We start from the raw sequence: 13,591 nt of genomic DNA on the forward strand, positions 1-13,591 counted from the left end.
ATAATATTATATATATATATAGCTTCAGTTTTTTGTTGGTGATATATATATAGCTTTAGTTTTATATATATATGACTACCACCTACTTATTTTAATACTTTTAACTCTTGTCATGCTCATTTGGCCAAGGGCATGCACAATGTTATGAGCCAATGACCCCATTCCTTCTTGTTTGTTTCTTGTCTCCCTCCTTACTAACCTGTTTGCTTTTTTCCTTCCCCAGTCTTTTGCTTACAAAACCGTTATAATCCTTATTTGCTTGTGTCATTATTTCTCTTCTGCCAACGATTCATTCAGCCTTCTCTTTCTTACGCTCTGCCTTCCTACCTATTCATATTCCTCTCTGTCTTTGCCTTTCATTCTGTATTAACAGCCCCCTACACCTTGCCTTCCCAATCCACCCAGAAGACACATTGCAGCCTCTTTACATCAAACAGAGCTGAAAAAAATTACATCTCAGTTTCTATTAAACATAAAGATAGACAGATGGGGAGGGAGGTGTAGAGGGATGAGAGAGATAGAGATGGGACACTCAGCATTGATTTGAGAGAAATCTGGAGTAATTTCCCACAGGTCGTGGAGCCCTATAAATCTTTAACAGGCTGTGTGAGTGTGAAAAGTAAGAACATCTGTGGGGGGAAGCACAGCAAGAGAAATAAGCCAAAGTGGTAACAATAACGAACACCCAAGAGTGTGCATTAACCCACTGAAATCTGACAGTTACTGTCAGAAGGTTTCTTAAGCTCTTTGTTGTAACATGAAACATAAGATATGTTGAACTTGAACGTTTTGAAAAGTGGATATTTTTCCCCGTTATGCAGCAGACGTCTCACATAACAGGATAAAATATAGAATGTGTAAAAATTAGGATTGGTGTTTCAATGAATTACGGTAATTTTCAACAGAGTGAAGTTTAAAATATGATATCTTAAATCCTCCAGATTTTTAGAATTACCGTAATCATGGAACATTTTTATAAAAACAGTCAAGTGGAATAAAAACAGGTGTTACTGTTGCATATTACAAATATATACATACTGTACATCTTATGTTCTACATTTAAATTGTGTACACATAATATCTGTGATCTTAATATAAGTGAAACAGTATTTAAACACAGCATTATCCTATTTAATTATTTTAGCATTTGGTAACAACATTTCAAAAAGGAACGTAACTTGAAGGAAATCATGTTTATCAAGTAATAACTGGCAAAAATAATTGTATTAAGGACTCTTTCCTTATACCTGGGATAGTTGGTTGCTACACTAAAACACTTATTAAAAAATATGCTTGGCACAGTTTATATATAATATGCATATTCTTCCACTCAGTTGAACAACAAATGACATATACTTGCACTTTATTGCAAATCAAGACCTAGATACCTAGGTACCTAGATCATTCCAGATACAATTGCCAAATATCTATTAATATTTATCACATTTTTTTTTCTAAAAAAATCTGCAGAAACCATCTGTTAGGTGCTAAACAAAAACAAGTCTCTGATGCTCGTGTCTTAATAAGCTATCTGTATAGGTTTTGTTGTTGCTTTAACATACTGGCACCTTTTATTATAGAATGTAAACCCAGTCAGATTGTCTAGTAACTATATGTGGAACAAATGTGGTTGATTCACTAAAGAGTTGAGCTGTCGAGGGTTCAAGGCCCTAAGACTTCAAATTTTAGGAGTTTTGGGCAAAGGCATGTGATTTCTATGAGAACTATGTCCTTGCCTGAAACTTGCAAAATTCCAACAATACATATATAAATATAAAGACCCATTTTAACTGAGGGCATCTGGTGTGGACAGTGGCATTGGGGAAATGTAATTAACCTGGAGGGTATATTGCCCAACTATGCCCATTTACCACATCCAGGTCCCAACAGGTAGGGTTACACAAAATTTAAATGCCTTAGGGGCATCCTGTGGGGAAAAAAGATAATCAATTACCTTGAATCCTCATATCCAGCCCAAGGAAAGAGGCTATCCAAAAAATAAAATAACTAAAAAGCCCAATGCAAAATTAAAAAGCACTGCAAAAAAAAAGAAAAACCAAAGTAATCCATGCTCACCCAATCGCAGCAGGTTGAAAAAAAGGTTGTGCTCCCGAGCCCTCAATGTTTAGAGGTTGCATTGCAACATCCATTGACTTGAATGGGCAGTGGAGAACAATTACTTAAAAATACAGTAGCACTTTCTGCCCAGGGTAAATACAGTGGAGATAATCGTGATTCTTGGGCACAGTCCTTTGTATCGTTGTGGCATTTGCGCCACGTGAATGCTTTCAATATCACAATGTATTATCTTGCATGCATTGGGTCATGCAGAAATTTGAAGTTTTGCACTTATTTTTGTTTCCTCAGAAGTTATGTCAGAAGTAGGGGATGCTGCCTCCTAGGGGACCCCAAAGGCTTCATAATGCATTAGAGTATCCTATGATGCTGGCATTAACACCACCTACTGCTAATGAATATTGCGCCAGGCATGTAAAAAGTGTGGGTTTTTATCTTTTTACTGGCTTACTTACGTTAAAAATTGACACCTTGACTTTATTAACTTCATAATATATCTGCATATAATTGAGTTCTAGTTTCACATATCTGGAATTACATAATCAAAAATGTATGTGTTGAGATCCAAAGTAGGATACATATAAGATTGCCGTCAACATAGCTTGCAGGGGGATGCAAATTTTATGTAACACCTTTGCTCGGAAGCCAAAAGAAAAAAAAATATATTGCTAAATAATTTTTTTTAACGTTCACCCTCCTCTAATCCTTTAATATTCCTTGAGGTTTTTGTTGCTGTATTCCTAGCTACATATTTTCTAATGGTAGTTCTATTTAATCAATGAAATATTTTGTCTACAGGTGTAGACATATTTTGATATCTATATTTAAGATTATACACATTTTCCACACAAAGATTCAATTTCTAATTGTGTTTGTTTCCTTCCAGATGCACCCACTCACTAGTTGAAATGCGCATTTCTAATGACTTCTTGTCACTGTACTGGCAAAGAGGAGGAGGGGATGGACTGAAACATTTCACTTAATATTAAAAAAAATCACGTAGAAGTTACTTTTCCTTCTCATGTAAAGATAAAGTATGAAAAAAGTGTATATAAACAAAAATACACTAGCAAACACATGTGTGGATGTCAAAGGACACCACTTTGAAACATATGAGATCAGCATAAGAACTTTATGCTAGATGTAGTGTTTAGAAACTGCAACTCCTATGAGTACTTCTATACTCAGAGTCACAGCAGAGATCTACCAACTCTGGTACCGGGAAGAACACCTGTTACAAATATAATACTAAATGTACTAATTAGTAATGGTCTGCATTTTCTCTTTTTTTTATGCAAATAGTTTGAAACTCTTAATTGTGGTTTCCTCTTTTCAACATACATGGGATTTAACCACACTTAGTATCTGTAAGTGTTTGATTTCTTGCAGGTGCACTCTCACTAATTCCACGCTATTTTAATTTTTATTGATGACAGCAACATGTTTTTTTTTGCCTCATTTGAAGCTATTTATGAAATAAAACAAGACAAAACAGGGCTGGTTGAAAAGTGAAATTATGCTCCTGAAAACATTACGTTATTTTTTTTGTTTTTTGTGGAAACCCTATCTTTATGCAATGGAGCTACAGGAACTCCACACAGTTTGGCTTTTCCTCACCCCTACAACCCCTTGGGTTTTCCACCCAAGCTCCCTTTGTGTGTTTATCTCCTCCCTAACCATACTTTTGTATAGATCTGGTGCTATAAGATACCTCCAGGGTAGCCAGGTGGCTATAAATCGCTGATATAGATCATGGTATAACGTCACCCCCTCTTGCACCCGCATTGTATAACATTTCCACATTATGTAACCAAAGACTAATCACAGGTTAAGTCAGTTGTTCAAGGGAACAGTGGAATAGTTACTTTTTCCATGTTTCACAAGTACAAGGCAATGAAACAGAGGATAGGAACAGATGTAGAGTGGCCAAGCACTCTACTCTGGAGCTGGGTCTAAGGAAATTATTAATTATTCCTAATACCATGCTAATACCATATAATATATGTCACACTTTTTATTCACTATTGTGGTATTTTTCTTTTTTTAAAACAGAGCTCATAGAACTGTCATAAATAATGAAGTCAGTTTGGTAATTGTGCAGAGGAAGTTACTGAAAATATCACATGACTGACAACAATGTTCCAGATCAGTAGATAAAGGAAGTTTATTGGAACAAAAGGAGATAAAAACAGGTTTTGTCAACTAACCTACATTATTGTATATCTCACTTTATTTTATGCTCATTTAAAAAAACAAAACATTTATTTCATTAAGTCCACAATTCATCCCACCAATTAGTGTTTTAAAGTGACTACAAAAATATATACACAAATCACTATAATGACATTATTGGATTCATTCCTAGCGATCTAAAGAGATTTGATTGGAGGCTAATACTGTAAATTCTGCAGTCATTTATTTTTATTATAAATGGACAGAAGAATAAGCCAATGTTTCAAAACATACACTTTGTTAAGAAAAGGGCACTTTGTTAGTAACATAGTAACATAGTTCATAAGGTTGAAAAAAGACCAAAGTCCATCAAGTTCAACCTATATACATATTGTGTCCCTACTGTGTTGATCCAGAGGAAGGCAAAAAAAAAACCCCTTATGAAGCAGATGCCAATTGCCCCATACCAGGGGGAAAATTCCTTCCCGACTCCAAATATGGCAATCAGAATAAATTCCTGGAGCAACGTTCTGTCCCTATTAATCTAATATCCATAACTTGTAATATTATTGCTTTCAAGAAACACGTCCAGGCTCCTTTTGAACTCTTTTATTGAGTTTACCATTACCACTTCCTCTGGCAGAGAGTTCCATAATCTCACCGCTCTTACTGTAAAGAACCCCCGTCTGTGCTGGTGTAGAAACCTTCTTTCCTCCAACCGTAGAGGATGTCCCCTTGTTATAGATACAGTCCTGGGTATAAATAGGTCCTGGGAGTGATCTCTGTACTGTCCCCTTATATATTTATACATAGTTATTAAATCCCCCCTAAGCCGTCTTTTTTCCAAACTAAATAACCCTAATTCTGATAATCTTTCTGGGTACTGTAGTCCTCCCATTCCCCTTATTACTCTGGTTGCCCGTCTTTGAACCCTCTCCAGCTCCACTATATCTTTCTTGTACACTGGTGCCCAGTACTGTACACAGTATTCCATGTGTGGTCTGACTAGTGACTTGTACAGTGGTAGAATTATTTCCTTGTCGTGGGCATCTATGCCCCTTTTGATGCACCCCATGATTTTATTTGCCTTAGCAGCAGCTGCCTGACACTGGTCGCTACAGGTAAATTTACTGTTAACTAAAACTCCTAAGTCCTTTTCCATGTCAGTCGTCCCCAGTGTTTTCCCATTTAATACATATTCCCAGCCTGGATTTTTCTTCCCCATGTGCATAACCTTACATTTATCTGTGTTGAACCTCATCTGCCACATCCCAGCCCAAGCCTCCAACCTATGCAGATCCATTTGTAATCGTGCACTGTCCTCTATTGTGTTAACCACGTTACAGAGCTTAGTATCGTCTGCAAAGATTGATACTTTACTATACAATCCCTCTACAAGGTCATTAATAAATATATTAAAAAGAATAGGACCCAAAACTGACCCCTGTGGTACCCCACTAGCAACAGTAACCCACTCAGAGTATGTACCATTAATAACCACCCTCTGTTTCCTATCACTGAGCCAGTTACTTACCCACATACACACATTCTCCCCCAGCCCAAGCATTCTCATTTTATGTACCAGCCTTTTATGTGGCACCGTATCAAATGCTTTGGAAAAATCAAGATATACGACATCCAGCGATTCACCCCGATCCAGTCTTGAGCTCACCTCCTCATAAAAGCTCATCAGGTTAGTTTGACAGGACCGATCCCTTGTAAACCCATGCTGATATGGAGTCATACACTTATTTTCATTGAGATACTCCAAAATAGCATCTCTTAGGAAACCCTCAAACAGTTTACACACAACAGAAGTTAAACTAACAGGCCTATAATTCCCCGGGTCACTTTTTGTCCCCTTTTTGAATATTGGCACAACATTTGCTATGCGCCAGTCCTGGGGAACAGACCCTGTCACTATAGAGTCCTTGAATATTAGAAATAGGAGTCTGTCTATTACATTACTTAACTCCCTTAGAACGCGGGGGTGAATGCCATCTGGACCTGGTGATTTGTCTATTTTGATTTTTTTTAGGCGGCACTGCACTTCTTCCCGGGTTAGACAGGCGACACGTACTGGGGCAGTTATCTCATCCTGCTGTATATTACCTGGCATTTCATTTTCCTCTGTGAATACAGCAGAGAAGAATATATTTAATAGATTAGCTTTTTCCTGATCACCGTCTATAACTTCTCCCTCATTACTTTTTAAGGGGCCAACGCTTTCATTTTTAACCTTTTTACTATTTATATAGTTAAAGAACATTTTGGGGTTTGTCTTACTCTCTTTGGCAATGAGTCTTTCTGTCTCCACTTTTGCTGCTTTTATCTGATTTTTACATATTTTATTTTTTTCCCAATAGCTTTTTAGTGCTTCCTCACTGCCTTCCTGTTTTAGTAGCTTAAATGCCTTTTTTTTGCCATTTATTACCCCCTTTACATTTTTATTTATCCACATTGGTTTTCTCTTGTTCCTGACTCTTTTATTCCCATACGGTATGTACCTTTCACAGTGAGAATTTAAGATATCCTTAAAAATCTCCCATTGAGTGTCTGTACTCTTGTTTTTGAGGACATTTTCCCAATTTACAGTGTTAAGGGCTTCTCTTAGTTGATCAAACTTTGCCTTCCTAAAGTTCATAGTTCTTGTGGCTCCTCTAAGAGTTCCCTTATTGAAGGACAAGTTATAATGTATCATATTGTGATCACTATTTCCTAGATGCCCCCTGACCTGCACATTAGTTACTCTGTCAGGTCTGTTGGTTAATATTAAGTCCAGTAGGGCGCCCCCTCTGGTCGGGTCCTGTACCATTTGGAGGCTAATACTGTAAATTCTGCAGTCATTTATTTTTATTATAAATGGACAGAAGAATAAGCCAATGTTTCAAAACATACACTTTGTTAAGAAAAAGGCACTTTGTTAAGAAAACGTTCGTATTTCTGTGAACCAGCTATATAAATTCAAAAAGTGAATATGTGTACCAAATAAAAGAAAAAAATAAATTCAATTTTTATGTTGTTTTTTTTTTAGATTTGTTAAAAAACAATTCTGCTTTAGTGTATGGTACAGTCTGATATCTGATGCATTATACAAAAACAATAAATGAGTTAATTCATATGGCATTTGGAAAGCATAAAGATTAGAGATATCTTACAAGTACCTGGTACAAAACTCCCCTGGACAGCCTCTTTGTATGCCCACCATTCTTCATAAGTCTTAGCAGGGCTGAATTGAGCTAAAAGCATAAAAAAAACAATAGCTATCATCATACATGGCACAAAATATACAATACATAATACTACACATTATTCCAGTTCATATTTGTTGAAGATGTAAAGTTGTAAATTCAAACTTAATTAATCCCCTTTATATTGGTACCACAGTTTTGTGGGTATAGGTGCTTGAAACTACTTTTCTATTCTTGTGTGCATCTAATAATTTAAATAAGCCATGCTAATTCAATTTTATTTAACTACAACATTATCATTAACATGTTTTCTCTGGAAATTCATGAACTCATACATTCTGAATCCCAGCAACTGTACTGCATATAAATGGCAAGTAAACAGGTACTTCTGAAAACAAATGCAGGTATAGCTGTACCGTTTTTGAAATGTAATAATGCTGGATTATGATTTATCTTATTATATCATATTATCATAGCTTTTAAAGAACATTTTGTTACACTTTTAAATGTAAGGCTACCTGGAACACTGACTTTAATTACAGTTCACACATCGCTGCTGTTAATGGGGTAGCTCCTAAAAGAAAGGAGGATGATTAGTGATAACACTAATCATAACCCTTTTTTGACAACAACCAATTAATAAACTTACATGGAACTTGACTCCAGTGGCATGGAATAAGTGACATCTATAGTATATGTTCAAGGCCAGAGTCTTCATAAGAAAGACTAGAGATGTGTAGAATACAAATAGAGGGTGACTGGGGCTTAATGGTAGCCCAAACCACTCACGTTCAATCTTTAATAATGTTAAAACTTTTCTGCACCACCTTTTTCCATTCTTCTACTTACAAAACCTAAGCCAGCCGCTAGCCCACCACTAACATTTATTTAGTATGTGTCCCCATAACGTTCCACTCAATTCCTCCTTTATTTAGTATCAAGGCTAATGGCACACATGGGCCAAATCCTAGTTAACGGCTGCCAAGCAATATTCTTGTTGATGGTGTTTTCATATAACTGACATCTGTATCTTTTTCTACTGTAATATTAACCCCTTAAGGACCCACAAAGTACTTTAATATGCACGCTTCTTTAATATGCATTCTTCTATAAAAATAATGCATATTAAAGTACTCACAAAGTACTAAATATACATTCTTCTTTAGCAGGTGTTTAATCGTATTTGTGGTGATGACTAGAGAAAATAACGTTTTCTATAAATAGATATATATATATATATATATATATATATATATATATATAGATATATGTCCAGTATTGTGTCAGTCATTTAATGTAAAATTTTCTGCACAATGGTCCATCGAATCACAACCTTTTGAGAATAACGATATTCAGCTGACAGCAATGATTTTTTTTATTATTAGATTGAGTTATTAATGAATTGCGATTGGACAGAAATTATGAAATCATTCAGGCTTCCCCTTTAGCAAGCAGGGATTGTAATGTTTCACTCGGTTTAGTGAACTGTGTCACTATCCTCCCTTATAAACAATCAATCAATGCATAACTGCAAAAACCAGTTCTATATATAGGAAATATAATGCAGTCATATTAGTATTGTGTTGCATGGCTAATGATCATTTAATCATATGGGATGCAATTTAAAAGTGAAAATGCAATTGCTTCTCTAACTGAAGATTAATAACAGTAACAGTCCGAAGTAAAAAATAGACTTAACATCTATGAGATCAAAGTTGTACAGGAAAGTAGGAGGGAAAGGTGAGGCTTTAATGTTTTGCAGCTAAGAGAAATATAAAAGTATAAAAATAATACATTAATAAATTCAGGTTATCATTTGCAGACAAAAAAATGTTTTAATTTTAATGCTAATACTATAGGGCCAGCCCAAGGATGAAATGCCCCCCCCACAACCACAACTACCCAAAACCACACCCACATCCATTATGTCATGATTAATAAGTTCACTCTCTCATGCTTTCACACTGACACCCTTTCAGTGTTTTCCTACCTCCTTCACTAACCACTTTTGTGCCCCTGTCTCCTTTCCCGCACCTACACTTCTTCTATTGCTTCTTTTGTCTTTTTTCTTTGTCTACTTTCGCCCCCAGTAACTGGCATATACACTAGCACATATTTTTACACGCATTCTCACATTTGCGCAAATGTACACACACACGCCAACACACATGCATACACAACATCCATGTTAAGACATACTCCCTCTCACACACACGTATACATATATATCCATGCTCGCATGCAGACACTTACATATCCATGCTCACACAGAAACACTTACACATCTGTTATGTATTGGGGTGTTATGCAGTCTGTTTTCCAGTAGATGGCAGCATAGTGAAATTGTGCACCTGGTCCTCTGTTTTGTTAGTGTCTCTTGTGTTTATATCTTTATCATATGTGTGTTATCACTGAAGTAAACTAAAGAATAATTTCTATTTTCGCTGCTTGTCTGTGTCTGTGAGGAAGCATATATAAGGTGGTTAATGCTATTCAGAAAATAGCTTTTTCACAAAATGTTATTGGATCTAAGACTTTTGATACTGGTCATCGATATTTTCTGCTAAACTGAAAGACTGCTCACTTGAAGAAATACTAGCACTGTTAAAAAATCACACCCAGCCCATCTAAAATTTCAACAGACAGAATCAACAACCGGTTAAAAGTATTGCAGCATACATTGCAGAACGGCGTAGGCTGTCTGAAAATTGCAATTTTGGGGCCTGTTTAGAATCCTTGCTAATGGACAGGCTTATGTGTGGAGTGCATGATGAAACATCGCAGAAAAGACTTGTTTGCAAGACAGAACTGTATTATTGCACAAGAGGAAGCACTCACATACGGGGCTGCATTTTTACATTCAAAAGAGATGCAATCCTCCTCCAGCAAAGATAACTCACCTGACATAAATCTAGCGAAGAAGATGGATGTTAAATCAAAGGACTTTTCACCACACACTGATGTCGCAGCTCCATTTGTTATAGTTGTGGTGGAAAATACAGGCATAATACACGTCATTTTCAAAATGCAGTTTGCCAAAGAAAAGCCGGTGGAAAACAAACCCAATATAAGAATGCGAGTACAATACCAACCGCAGCACACTACACATGCCATTTTAAATAGTAAAAAAACTACAGGTGTTTATTCAAATGACTAAAGTGGACAATTTGTCATCAGGTGGGGCTTAAGTGTAAGGGCTTACACTGAGATTGTCCCCTAAGATGTACCTTGCAAAATGGAAGTAGATTCCGGGTACACATAGTCTTTGATTTCAGAAGAGACATTTACCTTATGGTCTCATAATGGCCCTTCAATAGTTAGCTTGTGATATTCAAAGTAGTGGTAGATATTCAAAGCATTGGTAGCCTACACAAATAGGTTGTGAATGTCAAGGGTATGGTCAATTGAGCAAGTTTGCTAGGCAGAGATTGGTTTGAACCCCTAGGAATTTCATTAACTGTTGTTCAGAATTTAACCACAGATACTCTACAGATATGATTGATGACTTTAGCGCAGTTTTCAAAGAAGGTCTTGGCTCTCCTATTTATTATGTATTCATTTTTACAGTACCCCCAATTCATATGAAGCAGAGTTGCATTAGCTCTCAGACAAAAAGAGATGCTGAGATTACATATCTTGTAGAACAAGTTATACTTGAACCTATAACACACCCTAAGTAGTTCCAGCGAAGAAACCAAATGGTGATGTCTGAATTTGTGCTGACTACAAATGTACAATCAATAAATCATTTCGATTCTTACTACTTTGAGAAAAAGGAAGGTATTTGCCAAATTGGATATGGCTCAAGCCTACCAGCAGTTACCTGTGGATGATGAGGTTGCTGATGCATGAAAAAACACACAAAGGAGCATTCTGAGTAATTTGCAGTTTGGAATTTCCATTGCTCCGGGCATATTCCAGAAACTAATGGAGGACCTCTTATCTGGACTTCTGGGCGTAGTACCTTATTTTGATGATGTTCTTACTGGAGCGGATTGTATACAGTAATTGGCTGAACAGCTACAACTTGTTTATAAACTTTTTTTTGATGGATGCAGCATGTATTTCCTTGGTTACTGAATTGACTCACCTGGCATTCATCCAACTGATTCTATTCATAGAACCCCAGTTCCAACAACAAACAAGAACTGCAAGCTTTCCTAAGTTTGCTTAATTATAACCATTCTTTCCTGTCTGACAAAACCACTGTTGATGAACCTCTGTCTACTGGATACAGATGCTTCACGGAGGTGGACTTAAGTTTATATTACAGCTTTCAATGCTGCAAAAACTGTTGTCTTCTGACAGTGCACTTGTACACTATGATTTGGAGAAGCCACTCAACCGTGAGTGAAAAATGTGGTACCCCTGGCTCCATTCTATTCATTTGCTTCTTAAATTGTATATCAAATTGTTATTTATAGCTAATTATCTTTGCAGATACAAACAAAATTTGTCCTTGATCTTGTTATATTCATGATGGTGATATACCGATCCCATTCATGTTAACATTCTATCACTGTATTAAAATCTACTACCACTTAGTTACTACCCATGCAGTAAAGTGATACATTTTTACTATATAAAACACAACCATTGTGAACATAATGACACCAAATTGTGTGGGTTTATACATTTAATTCATTATGTGTGTTTGTTGCAGAATTATTTAATTAAATTGGAAGAATGGTTAAACAAATGTCAGACAATATTCAATTTAACTGTAAAGTAATGCATTCAGTTACACACATATGACACATGTTATTTCAGAGGTAAATAGGGTCAAATTGGGGAAATCATGATATGAATAGGATTTAGGGGTGTTACTTGAGTCCAAACAGTAACCATATGCAATGTCAGGCTACATCAGCCAAACCAACAAGCTTACTAAGATGAATCATACAACATTACCAGTGAATTTTGGGCACTGAATGAGAAAGACTACAAAGAAAAGCTACAATTGCAATAAGTGAAATTGAGCTCTGAGGGCTGATAAGCTTTGGAATATCCTACTTATCTATGTGGTAATAGCAAGTACTTTGGTGACTTTAAAAATAGAGTATTTGGGAGTTCACAGCATAATTTAATGATCCAGAGTTTCTTCTGACTCCCCATGAAAACACAATGATTTTTCTCCCTTTCACACACAATGTGCACAAAATGTCTGGATGAATGCAATAAGCAATCCCTTGGAAGGGTTAATGTTGATGAACCTGTGCCTTTTTTGCCAACTACCTTACATAAGCCCATTCTAAGGATAAGCTGACCCTTGCAAAAGACATTGCAACTGTGGAACTCGCAGATACGCTGTTAAAATGTAAACACACACACCTAGACACTCACATGACCAGACATGCACACTAAGAGCCTCAGTCTTTCCTCAGCGCAGCTATGTAGTGTGAGCTGCTGCACTCTACTTCGGGGTCACAAATGTTACCTGACCCTGCTCTTAATATAGGGTATCCCGGGCTGTATATAACTCTCTAGCCGAGGTGTAACTAGTTGTATTAATTCATTCCCTTCTGTACTGCCTATACAAGTTGGCATCCTCTTTATGTTCCCCACTACTGCTTAACATTCCCTGCCTTCCATTAGAGAAAATGTCTTATAGGTCTTGGTCCTCTGTTTATAGGTCTATGTGTAATAAAAAAAGCATACTGTAACTAGCAGTATGACAGTTTTTGACCCTATGTTCTGTTTTTCACTATAATAAAATATCAGAGTGTGTTCTACTTGAGTTTAGTGTGTTAAAATGATGGGCATCTGAGGACAAAAGGAAACAAACATGTCCACTATTCAGAGACAATGAACTATTTTTTTTTATAAACTCTTTTTCTTTTGTTTTAAATTTGTAGCTTTTTAGGCCTGACAAAAATGGTAGCAGTGAACATGACTCATGAAAAATAAAGCCATTAGTTTTTTGTTTTTTTTACCTGGCAGCTTTATCGTAGCATATAAATCAATGTTAAGGCCACACAGGATAAAAACAAAACAAAAATAACATCAAGGGGAGCAGATGTTCAATCAAAACCCATAAGTAAATATCAGTGTAGGATTATAACACTGATACAGTGGTGCTGATTAGATAGATAGATAGATAGATAGATAGATAGATAGATAGATAGATAGATAGATATAGATATGGATCTAGA

General features: G+C 36.2%; 1 protein-coding gene across 1 annotated transcript in view; it reads right to left on the reverse strand.

Moving 5' to 3' along the window:
- Positions 1–10,457, reverse strand: part of LOC149286338 (carbonic anhydrase-related protein 10-like) — a 92,442-nt gene extending 81,985 nt beyond the window's left edge. The window contains exons 1-2 of the mRNA XM_089494242.1: positions 10,340–10,457; positions 7,413–7,487 (exon numbers count right to left, since the gene is read on the reverse strand). Coding sequence (XP_089350368.1) covers positions 7,413–7,487; positions 10,340–10,457 — 193 coding nt within the window. The remainder of the gene's footprint in view (positions 1–7,412; positions 7,488–10,339) is intronic.
- Positions 10,458–13,591: the final 3,134 nt, after the last annotated feature.

Source organism: Sceloporus occidentalis, unplaced genomic scaffold (assembly GCF_023333645.1).
Source record: "Sceloporus occidentalis isolate IW3139 unplaced genomic scaffold, rSceOcc1.0.p SCAF_70, whole genome shotgun sequence".
Lineage (NCBI taxonomy): Eukaryota > Metazoa > Chordata > Lepidosauria > Squamata > Phrynosomatidae > Sceloporus > Sceloporus occidentalis.